Source organism: Hemiscyllium ocellatum, chromosome 5, assembly GCF_020745735.1.
Source record: "Hemiscyllium ocellatum isolate sHemOce1 chromosome 5, sHemOce1.pat.X.cur, whole genome shotgun sequence".
Taxonomy (NCBI): Eukaryota; Metazoa; Chordata; class Chondrichthyes; order Orectolobiformes; family Hemiscylliidae; genus Hemiscyllium; species Hemiscyllium ocellatum.
The window spans coordinates 91,690,671-91,709,075 of record NC_083405.1 but is presented as its reverse complement, the minus strand read 5'-3'; the positions used below and the strand labels follow the sequence as shown (position 1 = coordinate 91,709,075).

Below are 18,405 nucleotides of genomic sequence, written 5' to 3'. Positions count from 1 at the left end.
TTTGATTAATTGTGTGCTGACTATAACTTGAAGGCTGTACAAAAAGGCAGCTGAAAATTTTAAAACAAACCCTAACAAATAATTAATGTCTACTGGCACATATTTGATTGACTGGTTCAACACTATCTATGCTGCATCATCCTATGTTTCTCATTCTTGATTTCACATTAACTGATTGTTATTCATTTCCATGAATAATTGATCCTATTGTGTCTCTGCTCTCAGTGAATCTTAATGATGCTCGAATAATGATATGAGAAAGTACACCTGACAAATTTCCAAATTACTGAAACTAAACTTGAAAGTTAATTTTCAAATGGAACTGTTGTTCTGAATATAGAATTCTGTAGGCTACATTCAAAACTTTAGTTCGAAGAAAACTTCTCCTAAAGAACAGATTGAAAGCTCTCAGCTAATGTTTCCTGTGGTACATGCAGTTTGGAATGAAGCAATTTCACTTACTGGGAATCTGTTGGATCTTGTGAACAACTACAAATGCATCTGACAGCCCCACTTTGACTGGGTGATTGGCTGAGTTTATCTCTGTCACGGCAACAGGAATCTGGAGAATAGAAGAATCTATATAAGTAGGATAAATTCCAACTGGACAGCTTTAATTCTTCAGGCATTTCAAAGCGTAGCTAATTTCTGCAGGATTCGGTTCACTATTTATTGATGACAGGTAATTACATTGGAATAAAACACTCCTAGTGCAATGCAAAACACCTCAAGTCATAAACCTCATTGAGTATTTCAATTGCAGTTACTTTCAGAAAACACTGCCATTGGTAAAGAAAAAAATATTACAATGCTGAACTATAGCATGCCTATAAATCACATCCTACTTCAGAATCGGCTATGATCAGCTTTCATTCTGAGGGAATGATTGATTCTTCTACTTAGATATAACTACTTTCTGTGAAATAAATGCATTGAAATACTGCTGATAAAATAGGTCTCAAATGGCGATTACTAAAACGGATTAGCCACCTTCAATCCAAAATACAAGTAATAAGATTTTTTTTACCTATCTGTATATTCAGCTCTGACAAATATTTATAGACATTATCTTTTTTTGAGATTTGTAATGGAATAAGTGGTGAAGACATGCTAGCTTATTTTGTAAAAATTCATTAGAATCTTGCACTGAATGATTTAAAATATCAAAATGTACAAGCGTGATGTGATATTCTTTCTTGTAGCATTGGACAGGTTTCCTGCTTTTTATTTATTAATTTGTTCCTCCAGGACTTGCCACGAAAATGGAGAAGAAAATTAATATTTTGACTTTATCACCCCTTGTCATGACTGCCTCAGATATCATAAAGTGTGGAACGTCCTTTATAGACCTCCAATGTCATCGCAAAAGAATATTCATCAAGCGAATAATAGAGCATCTTTGAAATTTAATTTCATCACAACCAGAATGGTTTGCACGATCTGAGAATTATTTGTGTCCTTGCTCATCCATCCCCATTCTCGAAGACAAATAAGATACAAGTCATAGGGTCAATGACCCCAAACAAAAGAAAAACTATAATTTGTTCAAATCTGTCTCAAAATTATTGGTTATCAATGAAAGAATTGCTTCTCCATTCTGACCTGACTTTGCCATCTCTTTATGAGGTTAATTAAGTAACTTCCATTTGGAAAACATTGTCTAAAGCACGATCAACATTTATACTTGCAAAGAAATATCGTGATTACTATGGAATGTAAAGTAGCTGGAAAGCTTACCTCTTTGTAAGCAAAGACGATCCGTCCATCACTGTGCAGGGTGGCCTGGAAGGTGAAGCTTCCTAAATCATAGTTATCCTGGAGGCGAACATTATCCCACTGTACAACCAGAGCAGTACCTGCACATACAGAAAATGCATGATAGAACAAGTGAAACCATGTGGATATGTAGAACCTTCAAGCTAATTCGCTGGGCAGGACTGTTGTTTGGTAAGGAGTCATGCTTTGCAAAAGAAACAACTGATCTGTTGACCATTTTATGCACTGACAGTATTTCAGATGATATAAGTTTTTCATTTCTCACACTACAGAAGGAGAGGTCAGTAAATTCACAGTATTCAATTAGCTGCAGCTGAAAGCAGTGAAAGATCTCCGCCAGTGGCTCCCCATTCTCCTGCCATAACTTTGTCAGAGATAGCGGCAAAAATGATCATTTACGACATTTCTGAGAGTTTCGCTAACAGTCCACTAAAGTTGAGGTGAATGGTGTGAAGAGTCCCTGTGAAAATTGCTAGTAAATATCTGGCAGCAAAGCACCACAAAGATGTGGAGAAGGAAGGTACAATACCTCTTCCAGAGAACTGCAAGGCAGAATCAGGTACGTCAGCCCAATTTGTATGTGCTTCTGTTTGTCCTCAATATGAGCAATGATCCTAATCACACACAACCACTCTGCTTCCACATGTTCTTTCCCTCCTGCTTTTAACCAGTTCCCTGAAATATTCTAAAATATTGACATGGTCAGTGCTTCAATCACTAACTCCTGTACTCTGTGGAGTTTCTTTAATCTGAGGATTTGGACATTGCTGGCAGGGTGGTGTACCTATTGTCTATCTTTAACTGTCCCTGAAAAGGTGGCCAAGGGTTGTTTCCCGAACCTGGATACCAGTCTGTTTATTGATGGTAGTCTCACATTGCTGTCAGGAGGGAGTTCCAATTTGAAAAGCAACCATGGTATAATTCAAGTCAGGATGTTCAGTTCTTTGGAGAGAAGTGGTATTCCCAGGTGCATCTTGTTTTTGCCCTTTTCAGTGGTAGAAGTTAAAGGCTTGTCAAGTGTTTTAAAAGAGGCCGTGCTAAGTTGCTGCAGTGTATCCAATATGCTCCCTATAACCACACTGTACATGTACTGAAGGGTGTGAATGGTTAAAGTGGTGGATGGGATCCTGGTGTAGTGGGCTGTTTTCTCCTGGATGTTGTCAAACTCCCTGATTGTTGTTGGAACGGCCCTCATCCAGCCAAATGGGAGTATTCTATCACACTCCTGACTTATGTCTTCCAAGATGGATAGGATTTCTGGAGACACGGGAAAGCCTCAGCGGCCACATCTCTGGCACTGAGTCTGGCTCTGTGGCTCAGAAGGGAAGGGGGGAGAATAGGAGAGTGATAGTGATAGGAGGTTCAATGGTTAGAGGAACAGACAGGAGATTCTGTGGTCGCAAACGAGACTCCCGCATGGCATGTTGCCTCCCGGGTGCCAGGGTCTGGAATATCTTGGATTGAGTCCACAGGATTCTTAAGAGGGAGGAAGAGCAGCCAGAAATCGCGGTACACATCGGCACCAATGACATAGGAAAAGGGAGGAGGACATGAAAAGAGAGTATAGGAAGTGTGGTTGGAAGCTAAAAGGCAGAAGAAGCAATGTAGTAATCTCAGGATTGCTATTAGTGCCACAGATCTAGTAAGGTGAGGAACAGAGAGTGAGTGCAGATGAACACATGGCTACAGGGTTGGTGCAGGAAGGAGGGCTTCAGATATGTTGATCATTGAGATATCTTCTGGGGAAGGTGGGACCTGTACAAGAAGGACGGGTTGCACTTGAACTGGAGGGGCACCAATATCCTGGGAGGGAGCTTTGCTAGGGTCTTCGGGAGGGTTTAAATAGATTGGTGGGGGTCGGAACCTGAGGAAAGGATCAGATGATGGAGTAGGTAGTGAACAGCCAGATACAGCCTGCAGAGAGTCTCTGGGTGACAAACTCAGAGCATGGATCAGTACTTGGGACTATAATGTTGTGGCCATTATGGAGACTTGGCTTTCACAGGGACAGGAGAGGTTGTTGGATGATCCAGCGTTTAGATGTTTCAAAAGGAATGGGGGCCCTGGTGATGGTGGTGGTTAAAGAGGTGGAGGAGTGGCATTGTTAATCATGGGTAGTATCATAACTGCAGAAAGGGAGGTCACCGAGGAGGGTTTATCTACAGAGTCAGTATGGGTGGAAGTCAGAAATAGAAAAGGATTGGTCACTTATCGGGAGTTTTCAACAGGCCTCCCAAAAGCAACAGAGACACGGAGGAGCAAATTGGGAGGCAGATGCAAGTTGTTGGAGGGAATCCAGAGGGACAGGTTGTACATGTATTTGGAAAGGCAAGGACTGATTAGGGATAGTCAACATGGCTTTGTGCGTGGGAAATCATGTCTCACAAACTTGATTGAGTTTTTTGCAGAAGTAACAAAGAAGTTTGATGAGGGCAGAGCAGTAGATGTGATCTAAATGGACTTCAGTAAGGCGTTCAACAAGATTCCCCATGGGAGACTGATTAGCAAGATTAGATCACACAGAATACAGGGAGAACTAGCCATTTGGATACAGGACTGGCTCAAAGGTAGAAGACAGAGGATGGTAGGGGAGGGTTATTTTTCAGACTGGAAGCCTGTGACCAGTGGAGTGCCACAAGGATTGGTGCTGGGTCGTCTACTTTTTGTCATTAACATAAATGATTTGGATGTGAGCATAAGAGGTGCAGTTAGTAAGTTTGCAGTGTCCAGAACTGCAGGTGTAGTGGACAGCGAAGAAGCTTATCTCAGTTTACAATGGGATCTTGATCAGATGGGCCAATGGGCCGAGAAGTGGTAGATGGAGTTTAATTCAAATAAATGTGAGGTGCTGCTTTTGGGAAAGCAAATCTTAGCAGGACTTATACACTTAATGGTAAGGTCCTAGGGAGTGTTGCTGAACAAAGAGACCTTGGAGTGCAGGTTCATAGCTCCTTGAAAGTGGAGTCGCAGGTAGATAGGATAGTGAAGAAGGCATTTGGTATGCTTTCCTTTGTTGGTCAGAGTATTGAGTACAGGAGTTGGGAGGTCATGTTGCAGCTGTACTGGATATTGGTTAGGCCACTTTTGGAATATTGTGTGCATTTCTGGTCTCCTTCCTATCGGGACGATGTTGTGAAACCTGAAAGAGTTCAGAAAAGATTTGCAAGCATGTTGCCAGCGTTGGAGGATTTGAACTTAGGGAGAGGCTGAACAGGCTGGGATTGTTTTCTTGGAGCGTCTGAGGCTGAAGGGTGACCTTTATAGAGGTTTACAAAATTATGAGGGGCATGGGTAGGATAAATAGACAAATTCTTTTCCCTCGGGTGGGGGCGTCCAGAACTAGAGGGCATAGGTTTAGGGTGAGAGGGGAAAGATATAAAAGAAATCTAAGGGACAAATTTTTCACGCAGAGGGTGGTATGTGTATGAAATGTGCTGCCAGAGAAAGTGGTGGAGGCTGGTACAATTGTAAAATTTAAAAGTCATTTGGATGAGTATATGAATAGGAAGGGTTTGGAGGGATATGGGCCGGGTGCTGGCAGGTGGGACTAGATTGGGTTGGGGTATCTGGTCGGCATGGATGGGTTTGACTGAAGAGTCTGTTTCCATGCTGTACATCTCTATGACTCTAACTCAAATAGTTTGGATGGAGCAGTTTTTGTCAGGTGTGTCCAAGAAAGATTTCTGACTCATTAGGTAGGTAGGCCAACTAGAGGGGGGGTCATATTGGATTTGGTGCTTGGCAATTAACCATGCCAGATGTCTGATCTCCCAATGGGAGAGCATTTCAGTGAGTGATCACAAATCCATGATGTGTATGCTTACTCATGGGTTACTATACTCATGGAAGGGATAGGTGCAGATGATATGGGAAAGTATTTAACTGGGGGGGGGGGGGGAGTTACAATGCTAATGGACAGGAACTGGAGTGCTTAAATTGGGAGCAGTTGTTGTCAGGGAAATGCACAACAGAAATGTGGAGGTTGTTTAGGAAGCATCTGCTGATAGTGCTGGACACGTTTCTCCCACTGAGGCAAGGAAGGGATGGTAGGTTAAAACAACATTGGGTGACAAGGGATGTGGAGAATCTAGTCAAGAGGAAGGTGGAAGCTTACTTAAGGTGGAGGAAGGAAGTGAGGACCGCAGATGCTGGAGATCAGACTGGAAATGTGTTGCTGGAAAAGCACAGCAGGTCAGGCAGCATCCAAGGAGCAGGAGAATCAACATTTCGGGCATGAGCCCTTCTTCTTCTCCACACATCCCACCAACCCAACCTCCACTCCCGGCACCTTCCGCTACAACCGCAAGAAATGCAAAACCTGCGCCCACACCTCCCACCTTATTTCCCTCCAAGGCCCCAAAGGATCCTTCCATATCCACCACAAATTCACCTGCACCTCCATACACATCATTTACTGCATCCGCTGCACCCGATGTGGCCTCTTCTATATTGGGGAGACAGGCCGTCTACTTGTGGAATGTTTCAGAGAACACCTCTAGGACACCTGGACCAATCAACTCAACCACCCCGTGGCTCAACACTTCAACTCCCCCTCCCACTCCGCCAAGGACATGCAGGTCCTTGGACTCCTCCATCGCCAAACCATAGCAACATGACGGCTGGAGGAAGAGCGCCTCATTTTCCACCTAGGAACCCTCCAACCACAAGGGATGAACTCAGATTTCTCCAGTTTCCTCATTTCCCCTCCCCCCACCTTGTCTCAATCCCAACCCTCGAACTCAGCACCACCTTCCTAACCTGCAATCTTCTTCCTGACCTCTCCGCCCCCACCCCCACTCCGGCCTATCATCCTTACATTTACCTCCTTCCACCTATCACATTTCCAACGCCCCTTCCCCAAGTCCCTCCTCCCTACCTTTTATCTTAGCCTGCTTGGCATACCCTCCTCATTCCTGAAGAAGGGCTTGTGCCCGAAACGTCGAATTTCCTGTTCCTTGGATGCTGCCTGACCTGCTGTGCTTTAACCAGCAACACATTTTCAGAAGCAAGGATCAGACAGGGCTTCAAAGGGTTACAAGATGGCCAGGAAGGAACTGAAGAATGGACTTAGGAGAGCTAATAGGGGGCATAAAAAAGCCTTGGTGGGTAGGATTAAGGAAAACCCTAAGGTATTCTACACCAATGTGAGGAACAAGGGGATGGCCAGACCGAGGGTGGGGACGATCAGGGACAGTGGAGGGAACTTGTGCCTGGAGTCGGAGGAGGTAGAGGTCGTCCTTACTGAATACTTTGCTTCAGTATTTACTACTGAGGGGGACCTTGAGGTTTCTGAGGATAGCATGAAACAGGCTGATATGCCAGAATAGGTTGACGTTAAGAAGGAGGATGTGCGGAAAATTTTGAAAAACATGAGAACGTAAGTCCCAGGGCCAGACGGGATATACCCTCGGTAACTACAGGAAGCAAGGGAAGAGCTGGCAGTGCCTTTGGCGATGATCTTTGCGTCCTCACTGTCCACTGGAGTAGTGCCAGATGCTTGGAGGGTGACAAATGTTATTCCCTTGTTCAAGAAAGGGAATAGGGATAATTCTGCAAATTACAGACCAATCAGTCTAATGTCAGTGGTGGGAAAAGTATTGGAGAGGACTTTGAGAGACAGGATTTGTGATTATTTAGAAAAGCATAGTTTGATTAGAGGTAGTCAGCATGGTTTTGTGAGGGATAGATCATGCCTCACCAGCCTTACTGAATGCTTTGAGGATGTGACAAAAAACATTGATGAAGGTAGAGCAGTGTATGTGGTGTACATGGATTTTAGCAAGGCTTTTTGATGAGGTTTCCCATGGTAGGCTCATTCAGAAAGTAAAGAGACATGGGGTACAGGGAAATCTGGCTGCCAGGATACAGAATTGGCTGGCCCATGGAAGACAGGAAGTGGTGGTAAATGGAAAGTATTCAGCCTGGAGCTTGGTGACCAGTGATGGCTCCACAGGGATTGGTTCTGGGACCTCTTCTCTTGGTGATCTTTATAAATGACTTGGATGAGGAAGTGGAAGGGTGGGTTAGTAAGTTTGCTGATTACACAAAGGTTGGAGGAGTTGTGGATAGTGTGGAGGGCTGTTGTAGGTTATAACAGGACATTGACAGGATGCAGAACTGGACTAATAACTGGCAGATGGAGTTCAACTAGGTGAAAGTGAAGACTGCAGATGCTGGAGATCAGAGTCTAGATTAGAGTGGTGCTGGAAAAGCACAGCAGGTCAGGCAACATCCGAGGAGCAGGAAAATCGATGTTTCGGGCAAAAGCCCTTCATCAGGAATGAAGCAGGGAGACTCTGGGATGGAGAGATAAATGGGAAGGGGTGGGGCTAGAGAGAAGGTGGGGCTAGAGAGAAGAGTACAATAGGTGGATGGAAGTGGGGATGAAGGTGATAGATCATAGAGGAGGGTGGAGCAGATAGGTGGGAAGGGAGTTCGGCAGGTAGGGCAGATCATGCGGATGATGCTGAGCTGGAAGGTTAGGGGGAAGGGGGGTAAGGTGGGGGAAGGGGAAATGAGGAAACTGGTGAAGTCCACATTGATGCCCTGGGGTTGAAGTGTTCCGAGGCAGAAGATGAGGCGTTATTCCTCCAGGCATCGTGTGGTGAGCAGCATTGGAGGAGGCCCAGGACCTCCATGTCCTCAGTAGAGTGGGAGAGGGAGTAGAAATGTTTGACCACGTGTGGTGGGGTTGATTGGTGCGGGTGTCCCGGAGATGTTGCCTAAAGAGCTCTGTGAAAAGGCGTCCAGTCTCCCCAATGTAGAGGAGACCGCATCGGGAGCAATGGATACAATAAATGACATTGGTGGATGCACAGCTAAAACTTTGATGGATGTGGAAGGCTCCTTCGGGAACTTGGATGGTGGTGAGGTGGGGGGTGGAAGAGGTGTGGGCACAGGTTTTGCAATTTCTGCGGGGGCAGGGGAAGGTGCCAGGATGGGAGGGTGGATTTTAGGGGGGCGTGGACCTGACCAGGTAGTCATGGAGGGAACAGTCTTTGTGGAAAGTGGAAAGGAGGGAATATTATGTTCAATTCAGATCACCTCATTATAGGAAGGACGTGAAGTTCTCGAAAGGGTGCAGAGGAGATTTACCAGGATGCTGCCTGAACTGGAGGGCATGTCTTATGAGGGATCTACAGCTTGACTGGAGTGACGACGGATGAGAGGTGACTTGATAGAGGTGTCCGAGATGTTGAGAGGCATAGGTTTAGTGGATAGACAGAGACATTTTCCCATGGCAGAAATGTCTATCATGAGGGGGCATAATTTTAAGGTGATTGGAGGAAGGTTTAGGGGAGATGTCAAAGGTCAGTTCGTTACACAGAGAGTGATGGGTGCGTGGAATGCACTGCCAGCAGTGGTATTAGAGTTAGATACATTAGGGACGTTTAAGCAACTCTTGCATAGGCACATGGATGCTAGTAAAATGAAGGGTATGTAGGTTAGTTTGATCTTAGAATAGGATAAAAGGTTGACACAACATCGAGGGCCGAAGGACCTTTCCTGTGCTGTATTGTTCTATGTACTTGCTGCAGAATTCTCAGCCTCTTCCCTCTTGCTGCCAGAGTATTTCTGTACGTAGTGTGGGAGTTTGGTGATGAGGGAATTCAACAATGATAATGTCACTGAACATCAACAGAAGATGGTTAGACCTTTTGTTAGGGAGATGGCCATTGTTTGGCAATTGTGCGAATGCTACTTAACACTTATCAGTCAGTTAGTTCAGTTGGCTGGACAAACTTGTGTGTGATGCCATCAATGTGGGCTCAATTTCAACACTGGTTGCGGTTACCAAAAACAGACTCAACCTTTCATCCTGGTTAATAGAGATGGCTCTCGGGTTAAATCACCACCAGTTGTCTCTCTGTAATGAGAGAGTCGCCCTATGGTCTGGTAGGATTATGATAACTCTACTTTAAGTGTCTGAACATAAGGATTCTCAGACCCAGCATACAATGAGTTTTAGAAAATGAAAGTATTCCAATTTATCAGTCAACCATTGGGAAAATACTCTAGCGGTTGGTAAGTCTGTAAAGGGAGGGGAGATGCTGATTTGAATGAAATTAATGCAGCTCGCAGAGCATCAGCTTGTCAGCCCTGGGTTTGAGCAGGACATGGGAGCACCCCCCATTCAGCAGTTTGTAATGGCCAAAAGATTCACACCAAGGCCATAAATCCACCATGATTCATTCTGGTCAGATAAACACAAACAGTATCTGATGAAGCTGATTAATGGATGTAGTGTGAAAGAGCATCAGATGCCTTTGGACCTGCAGGTTCATGATACACATTGAGTTATTGATTGTGTTTATGGATTGGGGCAAAGAAGCATCGAGGTTTAATTCTTGTTTAGGCACATATATCAGGAAGTTCACTAAAGCTGTCTACGTTAATGGATAATGGATGTGATATCAGATTATTTGGGCTTTATTTCACTGTTTGACATGATAAATTGACTTTAAAGGTTATTTTTAATCGAAGCGAGGACCTTCAAGCTTTCAGTCGAGATGTGGGGAATGCCAGTATTGATAGTATGGATGGCTGTCAGAGCAGCTAGAACGGGAAGTGTGAAGAGGTGAAAATACGAGTGCAGAGCTGAGAGGTGAGAATAGTGGAGAAATGGGCTGCGCAAGAAGAAGTGGAATAAGACATGGGAGAAATGAAAGGTTAGCCGTGTCTGAGAAGGAGAATGGGATGTGTGAAGGGATGTGTAAAATTGAACATGTGAGGAAAAGTAGCATAGAACCTGGGAGGACAGAAAGAATGGGACCATAAGAGTAAAAACAGGCAGAATGGTATGTGTGAAGAGAGGGAAAACCCTTTTCTGTGCTCTATAATGGTTCTACGTTTCTCTCCTCAGCAACTTTTAAATGTGGTACTAACCAGATGACTGATAACTGAATTTAAATTCCCCAGTTGCCAAGACAGGACTTTACCTCAATTCCCTGGATGTCATCAGTCTAGGCCTCTGGATTTCTAGTTCCGTAACCTAACCATCATGTGACAGTTTTGTTGTTGTGGTACCATTGAAGGGGAAGGAGAGATGGTTGGAACATTTCTCAGGTGACATGGTTATGAGATAACATCTATATTATCCATCACTTCTCAGTCCAATCTTGAACATAGTCAAAATCTTGCTGAAGATAGGCATAAAGTGCCCCATTATGAGAGGAGGTGATCATTAATATTGCCGCATTATCTGCATACAGCATACTCCTGAGCTTATGACAGAAATAAATGCTTGGATCAAGAACACCGTACTAATGATAGCGTTTCTTGAAAAAATCTTTATCTGGTTGGTTTATCTTTTGCAATATGTTAAGGAAAATAGAATGAAAACCATTAGCACAGAGAGTACTAGACTATAAACATAGGTGACAATTTGCAGATTTCAGCCTAATCCATTATTTTAGGCTTAACAAGTGTTCAAAATCATCATTACAGGAATTTGTCATTACCTGTTCAATTATTCATCCAATTTAAACCCAAAGGTCCTTCTTAATAACTTCTGATCATATTTTAGGGAAGAAACAATGATTATGTTTAGGATTTTATCCTGCAAGATGTTTCAATAAAAATAGTACTTACCATTGTCAAAGTATCGGACAGTTGAATTCCGAGACACACTTGGGTCAAAATTAGCCATCAGTGGTGCGATGTACTGAGTAGCTGTTAACATACGATGCACAACTTCCCCCGTATAGATAAAACCTACAAGACAAAATATTCTATGACACTAGATCCAATATCCAACAAAACTATAAATCCTGAGTTTAAATCATGTAAATAGTGTAATGCAAATTGAACAACTAATTAACCAGCTGTATTTTCCATCAAAGAAATAAAAACCTTAAAGCAAATGATGATACCAAAATTACAACAGAGGAACAGAATGTTTGGCATAATCAGTCTGTGCTGCTGCTCAACCTCCATACAAACACTCCAAAGCATATGTACATATCCTGTTCCCATGTCCCTTCATTCAGTTATTCTTGGGCGGCACCGTGGCACAGTGGTTAGCACTGCTGCCTCACAGTGCCAGAGACCCGGGTTCAATTCCCGACTCAGGCAACTGACTGTGTGGAGTCTGCACATTCTCCCCGTGTCTGGGTGGGTTTCCTCCGGGTGCTCCGTTTTCCTCCCACAGTCCAAAGATGTGCAGGTTAGGTGAATTGGCCACGCTAAATTGCCCGTAGTGTTAGGTAAAAGGGGTAAATGTGGAGGTATGGGTGGGTTGCGCTTCGGCGGGTCGGTGTGGACTTGTTGGGCCGAAGGGCCTGTTTCCACACTGTAAGTAATCTAATCTAATCTATCATCAAACGTGATGCACTTGTAAAAAAAGAAGTTAAAAGAAGCTTGCATCCACAGAACTCAGAAGCAACCAGGCACACCTCGTATCATATCAAGTTGTAGTTGAATAAAGACACTTGAACCTCTCAAACATATGAATAAGGAGCAAGAGTAGGTGATTAACTGATCCTGCTCCAATATTCAATAAGACCATGTTTAATCTGACTGTAATCTCATATCCACATTCCAACTTAGGCCTGACAACCTCTCACATTTTGATTTGTTTGTCCTTACGTCATGTCATAAAGTCAACACAAAGCGTCAGAAAATTAGAGTGCAGAGAGCAAGGGAATATGGATCAGTTAGGGGTAAAACCTTATATGGAGCTACAGAAGTCAGGATAACAGTGTGATGTTGGCAGAAACAGATATACAGGCAGAAAGTATATAGTCTGGAGCATAATTAAATAACATTTTCAGTAGGATAAGAAAGCCTAAAGAGGTTAGAACCTCATCAGATTGAACATTTGGAAGCCAGTTTATTAAACAACATTAATGCCATATGCATTTGTACAAGATGACAAACTGCAAAGCAAAATCTGAAAAATCATCAATAGAAATTTGGCCTCACAGTATCAATAATCATAAAATATCTTGTTAATTCTATTTTTGCCAATATATGGCAGTTGTGATCAAAATGATTTACTGTCATTGCTCTGGAACTAAACTTCATATGGATTGTTGTAAAGACAAGTGAACATATGAGCAACACTCAGAAGTATCCAATATATCACTGCTGAGGAGTCCAATAAGCCACAAGTTAGTCAGTTTATTGTTTGTAATTCAGGTGCTGGGTCATAAAATTCATCTAAAACCTTTGGGCTTCAAGGTGTTTACTCAGGAAGTGAACCATCTCAAAACAGTGGAATGAAGAATGTTCATTGTCACCTACCTTACTGAATGTTGACTGTAATAGGTATTTCTGAATGAACTGAGGTATTTAATTTCACAGGTATGTATATGTCAATTAACTTATACTAAAGTCACCTTACTGAATAGTAAGCTTGTGGACGAGATGTGTAATATCTCAAGAAATGACAGCAAAAATATTTATTAAAATGCAAAGATAAATAGGTACTTTTGTATGTAGCATTATGAACTACTGACTGTCCCAATTATTGATATCTATTGGTATCTGGAAAAGAGAACTCAATGTGTATGAGAACTTCCACCTGGACATAATCCTTTCAAACAGCACAAAGAACTCTCTTGGACTCCTTCCCTCCAGTAAAACACTAATTCCCTGCCCAGTGCCATTCTGAGCTCAGTCTTTGAGGATATTCCAAAGAAACTCAAAGCGAACTAAAGGAATGACACGTCATTTTCCTACTAGAGAGTTTATATTAAATTGAACAAAACATTGTCATTGTCAGCAGTCTCTGGATTTGTGGACAATATTCACTCAGGGCCATCAGTAACTGCCATGGGACTTAACAGGCCGATTCTCAGCCCACAGATCTTTGGGAGTCTGTCAGAGTGTTATTAGTTTCTTTGGCTTCACTGGCCATTTGAGAATTGTGACAACAGGACTTAATGGATTGACTCTTTCAGCCATCTGAATAGAGTGTCTGGTTCATTATTGGTTAGTTATATAAATGTTTTACCTGAAAGCCTGAAAAACAGGCCATAACCCTGTTTGTTCAATGGCAGCTGGCCGTGATAATTCTGATATATATATTTCCACGAGGCTTGTCTTTGGTTTTCTACTTGTCCTAATTCCTTTGCTTTCCACCATTTTCCTCACACCATTTAATCTGGCCTGCCGTCCACTCCAGCCAACTGAGGCTGGCACAACAGTTACACTGGTTATATGCACACCATCACACAAACAGCAGTGCGATAATAAGCAGATAATCCATTATGAAGTATTAAGTCCTTCAATCACAATGTCACTTCAGGATTCCTGAAGAAGGGCTCATGCCCGAAACATCGATTCTCCTGCTCCTTGGATGCTGCCTGACCTGCTGCCCTTTTCCAGCAACACATTTTCAGCTCTGATCTCCAGCATCTGCAGTCCTCACTTTCTCCTACTAGTCCCATTGAGTCTGCTTTGTCCTTCCCCCATTACTTTTGATTCCCTTACTGATTAAAAATCTGCCTATCTCAGCCTTGAATATACTTAGTGACACAGGCTCAACAACCCTCTGTCATAAAGAGTTCCACAGATTCACAATTCTCTAAGAGATGAAGTTCCTCTTTATCTCTGTCTTAACTGGGTGTGATTCCTGACCATCAGTTGGACCATTCAAGACTCTTCAATAAGACATAACAACCTCTGCACATCTATGCTATCGAGTCCCCTAAGAATCTTATCTAATTCAATAAGATTGCCTCTTATTCTTCTCAACTATACTAAGTACAGACCCAATCTACTCAGCCTCTCCCCATTCTGGATTAACCTTGGGTCATTATCTGGACTGCCTCTGATGCCAGCACATCTTTCTTTAGGTAGGGGGTCCAAAACTGTTCACAGTATTATAGGTTTATTGTCAAGTTGATTTAAAAGAACTTGTGGCATTATTTCAAAGATCAGGAAAGTGCTCTTGAGCACATTGGCCAATATTAAAACTCAAAAACATCGACAGTTTATCAGTTCTTTGTTGTTTCTTGGACATAGCTGCGTGCAATTTGGATGATGCATTTCCTGAGTTACAGGTGACTACGGTGAGACTCATTCAGAGTTCTCAAAAAACTACAAGGATATCAAATTAATGAGACACATGTCTGCTTATTTAAAATTAACCTTTTTTTCAATTTCTGCAGTACATAAGCAGTGTGAAGTAAGTTTGGATCCTGTACTTGCTCAGAATAACCACTCCAGTTGAGGGACTGAATTTGGCAGTGAGAGTAAATGTTACAGCAGGAAGTAGGTAATGTTCTTGTCCAGTGGAGGTGGCTTGCCAAGTCAGTAATGCCAAGTGTAGGAATCGTACAGTTGCTGTCCCGAGATGAGAAACCAGGTGGTCAGGTCAATGTCAGCTAATGCTGAGATAAAAGGTGCTGCCATATTGTATTCCTCAGGAGTGCCCATGAGCATAAGAGCTGTGTCTCTTCGTAATGATTAAAATTATTCCTCCTTTTGAGTCCAGGAGGAGACAGTGCTCACAATAAGAAGAGAGAAGGCCACACACCTCTTCATAGTTGCCCCCACAAAGGGGGAGTGGGCAAGACACCAGTGTGGCCATGTGAATACTGATGCTGAGGTAGGAGTATACATCCAAGAGGCTGAGAGAATGAGCTGATACACAAAAGTATACCTGGCACACTGGTAGACACAAAGGTCCATTATATATAAAAATATATATTAATACCTATGTATGTTGGGTACCATTACAATACTTAAAAGACATTTGGATAGTTACACAGATGGGAAAGATTAGAGGGATATGGGCCAAAGGCAGGCAAATGGTTAGTTCAGTTTAGGAAACCTGGTTGGCATGGACTAATTGGACTGAAGGGCCTGTTTCCAGGTTCTATGTTTCCTGATGAAGGGCTTATGCCTGAAATGTCGATTCTCCTGCACCTTGGACCGGCTGTGTTTTTCCAGCACCACAGTATCAACTCTGATCTCCAGCATCTGCAGTTCTCACCTTCTACTCCATGTTCTATCACTCTGGATTGTGATTGTCAGGGATGGACAATGACCTGCATGTCATCAACTTGACTGTGTGCTCCACACAGTATGAGCAAGATGAGAGAAGATCGAGATACGTGGCGTTTCCTGGAGACCCCATCCCTCTCAGGGGAGTAGGAAAGTACGAGTGTGCATGGATGAAAGACCAGCTATCATCCCCTCCTGGGGCTCCTCTCAGGGTGATTCTGGTACATGCTGCAGCTCCACGAAGCCACAGTGTCAGAGAAGGCTCTTGCGCTTGTGAAGCAAACCTTCAGCTGGATTCCTCCAAGTCTCAGGGAACCAAAGAATGGTTGTCAAAGTCATCTCACTGATAGAATAGCATGATTAGCAGTCTCCCTCCAGCTCAACTGCAACAACAGGTATTCCGCCCAATGGGAACATTTGTAAACTAAATAAGAGAAATCCTAGCAGCACTTAGATTAGATTAGATTAGATTACTTACAGTGTGGAAACAGGCCCTTCGGCCCAACAAGTCCACACCGACCCGCCGAAGCGCAACCCACCCATACCCCTACATTTACCCCTTACCTAACACTACGGGCAATTTAGCACGGTCAATTCACCATGGGTGATCATAACTTTATAGATGAAGTCTTGTTTCTGCTGCGAAGCTCAAAATTTCTTTCACTCATTCTTGCTGTTTCTCACTCTAACAAATGCTGTCCTCATTGACAGTATTATTCCTTCAACAGGCTTAAAGTGATAGACCAAGGTACATCTATTTAGATCCTCAGTCTTGTGATAAAATACAAAATGAAGGGGAGGGTGGTACAGTGACTAAAAGGTCAGACTTTATTAGAGTCTTTCTGAAAGGACAGAGGGGAAAGTGTAAACAGATTTGTACTTGTGGACCTGAATCTTCCCTTGGACGTACCTCATTGCGTTTTGTTTGCGGTCCAAGAGGTCTCCAAGCTTGCAGTGCACACAGTCAGCTGGTTCCTCCTAATGCCCACTGTCACGGGAAACACCATGAACAGTGCTGTGCTCATTGTTCAATCTCTTGCCCCTTGGCACAATGAGAATTTGTAGTGTACAGCAGACCACCACAATACATGAGAGCTTGCTGGAGCTATCAAAGGGCTCCACCACATTGGTCAAGGCACATGAATCACATGTTCTGGAGCCCCGTTGCCCACTTGATGATGGCTCACCTTAACCTAAGGTGGGTGTTGTGCTTCTTCTCTGCAGCTGGACAGGGTCTTTACAACGTGAGGAGCTGGATGGTCATTGTCTCTGAATCGCTGTCCCTTAAGGCACATGGGAGGCCAGGAAAGGTATTGAATTGTTTGTGCCTATTTACCAGGAACAGCACAGTGCACAGACTTGAAGATCCTTCCGTAGTGGTCACAGATCAGTTCAATATTGAGTCATTGCAAGTCTTTTCTGTTGAAGAAGCCTGTTGACTGGTCAACAGGAATGATGCGATAGCCACATGGCTAGTGAATAACATACACCCTGTCCTTAGGGACATTCAGCAATGGCCCCGGAGCTGACTGACTTCTCCACATGGTTGCTTGGATCATTGTGATTTTCCACATCATTGTCAGCCTTCATTGGTCAGCTCCTTAGGGCACTATGAACCGTTGGCTAGATGTTCCCACACATACCTCAATGCACCTCTCGAAAGACCTGGCAGAGTGGAAGTCAAGAGCTGTGACCTTCAGAATCATGGCCAGTGGATGCCCACTAACTTGTGTAGGTCTCAGGCTGTCTTGAAGCATAGTGCAGAGGTCAGTGATGGCCTGCCTTGGACAGCTGCAATCTTAACTGATACTGCTGCTTCGACATCTGTGAATGGTGGGGCTTTGGACTATACAATCTTTAATGTGCATGGAGTGATTGACATGCCTGTTTGGGCCCTTCTCCAGAAAGCCCACACTGACATTGGTCCTGACACTGAAATATTCCCATCAGTGCCTGGATCCCTCTCTCTGAGCCTCTGCAATAACATCCCAATGGACAATGCCCATTACACTTTGCCTCTCTTACTTCTGTGCTTTCAATGCAGGTGAACCCTTCACCTACTGAGGCTGAAGGGTGGCCTTATAGAGGTTGATAAAATCATCAGGGGCATAGATGGGGTCATTGGCCAAGGTCTCTTTCCTAGGGTCAGGGAATCAAACTCTAGAGAGCATAGGTTTAAGGTGAGAGGAGGAAGACTTAAAAGGGAGGTAAAAACAATGACTGCAGATGCAGGAAACCAGATTCTGGATCAGTGGTGCTGGAAGAGCACAGCAGTTCAGGCAGCATCCAAGGAGCAGCGAAATCGACATTTCGGGCAAAAGCCCTTCATCAGGAATCCAACGAGCACCTGAGGGGTAACATTTTCATGCAGAGGGTGGTGGGTATATGCAATGAACTGCCAGAGGAAGTGGTGGAAATGGGAACAAATATGGCATTTAACAGACATCTGGATAGGTATGTGTATAAGAAGGATTTAGAGGTCTATGGGCCAAATACTGGCAAATGTGACTCAGTCAGATTGGGATGTCTGGTCGACATGGAAATGAATTGAACCAAAGGGTCTGTTTCTGTGCTGTATGAATCTATGAATCCATGGTTCTACTGAACTTCTCCTTGAACTTGAGATTTTTCCCAAATCAACTGCCACAGTTTCTTTGTGATGCTGTCATTGTATAC

The 18,405-nt window shown here is 43.6% G+C and overlaps 1 protein-coding gene across 1 annotated transcript in view; it reads right to left on the bottom strand.

Moving 5' to 3' along the window:
- Positions 1 to 18,405, bottom strand: part of plxdc2b (plexin domain containing 2b) — a 430,770-nt gene that overhangs the window by 145,328 nt on the left and 267,037 nt on the right. The window contains exons 5-7 of the mRNA XM_060824983.1: positions 11,368 to 11,490; positions 1,738 to 1,856; positions 463 to 562 (exon numbers count right to left, since the gene is read on the bottom strand). Coding sequence (XP_060680966.1) covers positions 463 to 562; positions 1,738 to 1,856; positions 11,368 to 11,490 — 342 coding nt within the window. The remainder of the gene's footprint in view (positions 1 to 462; positions 563 to 1,737; positions 1,857 to 11,367; positions 11,491 to 18,405) is intronic.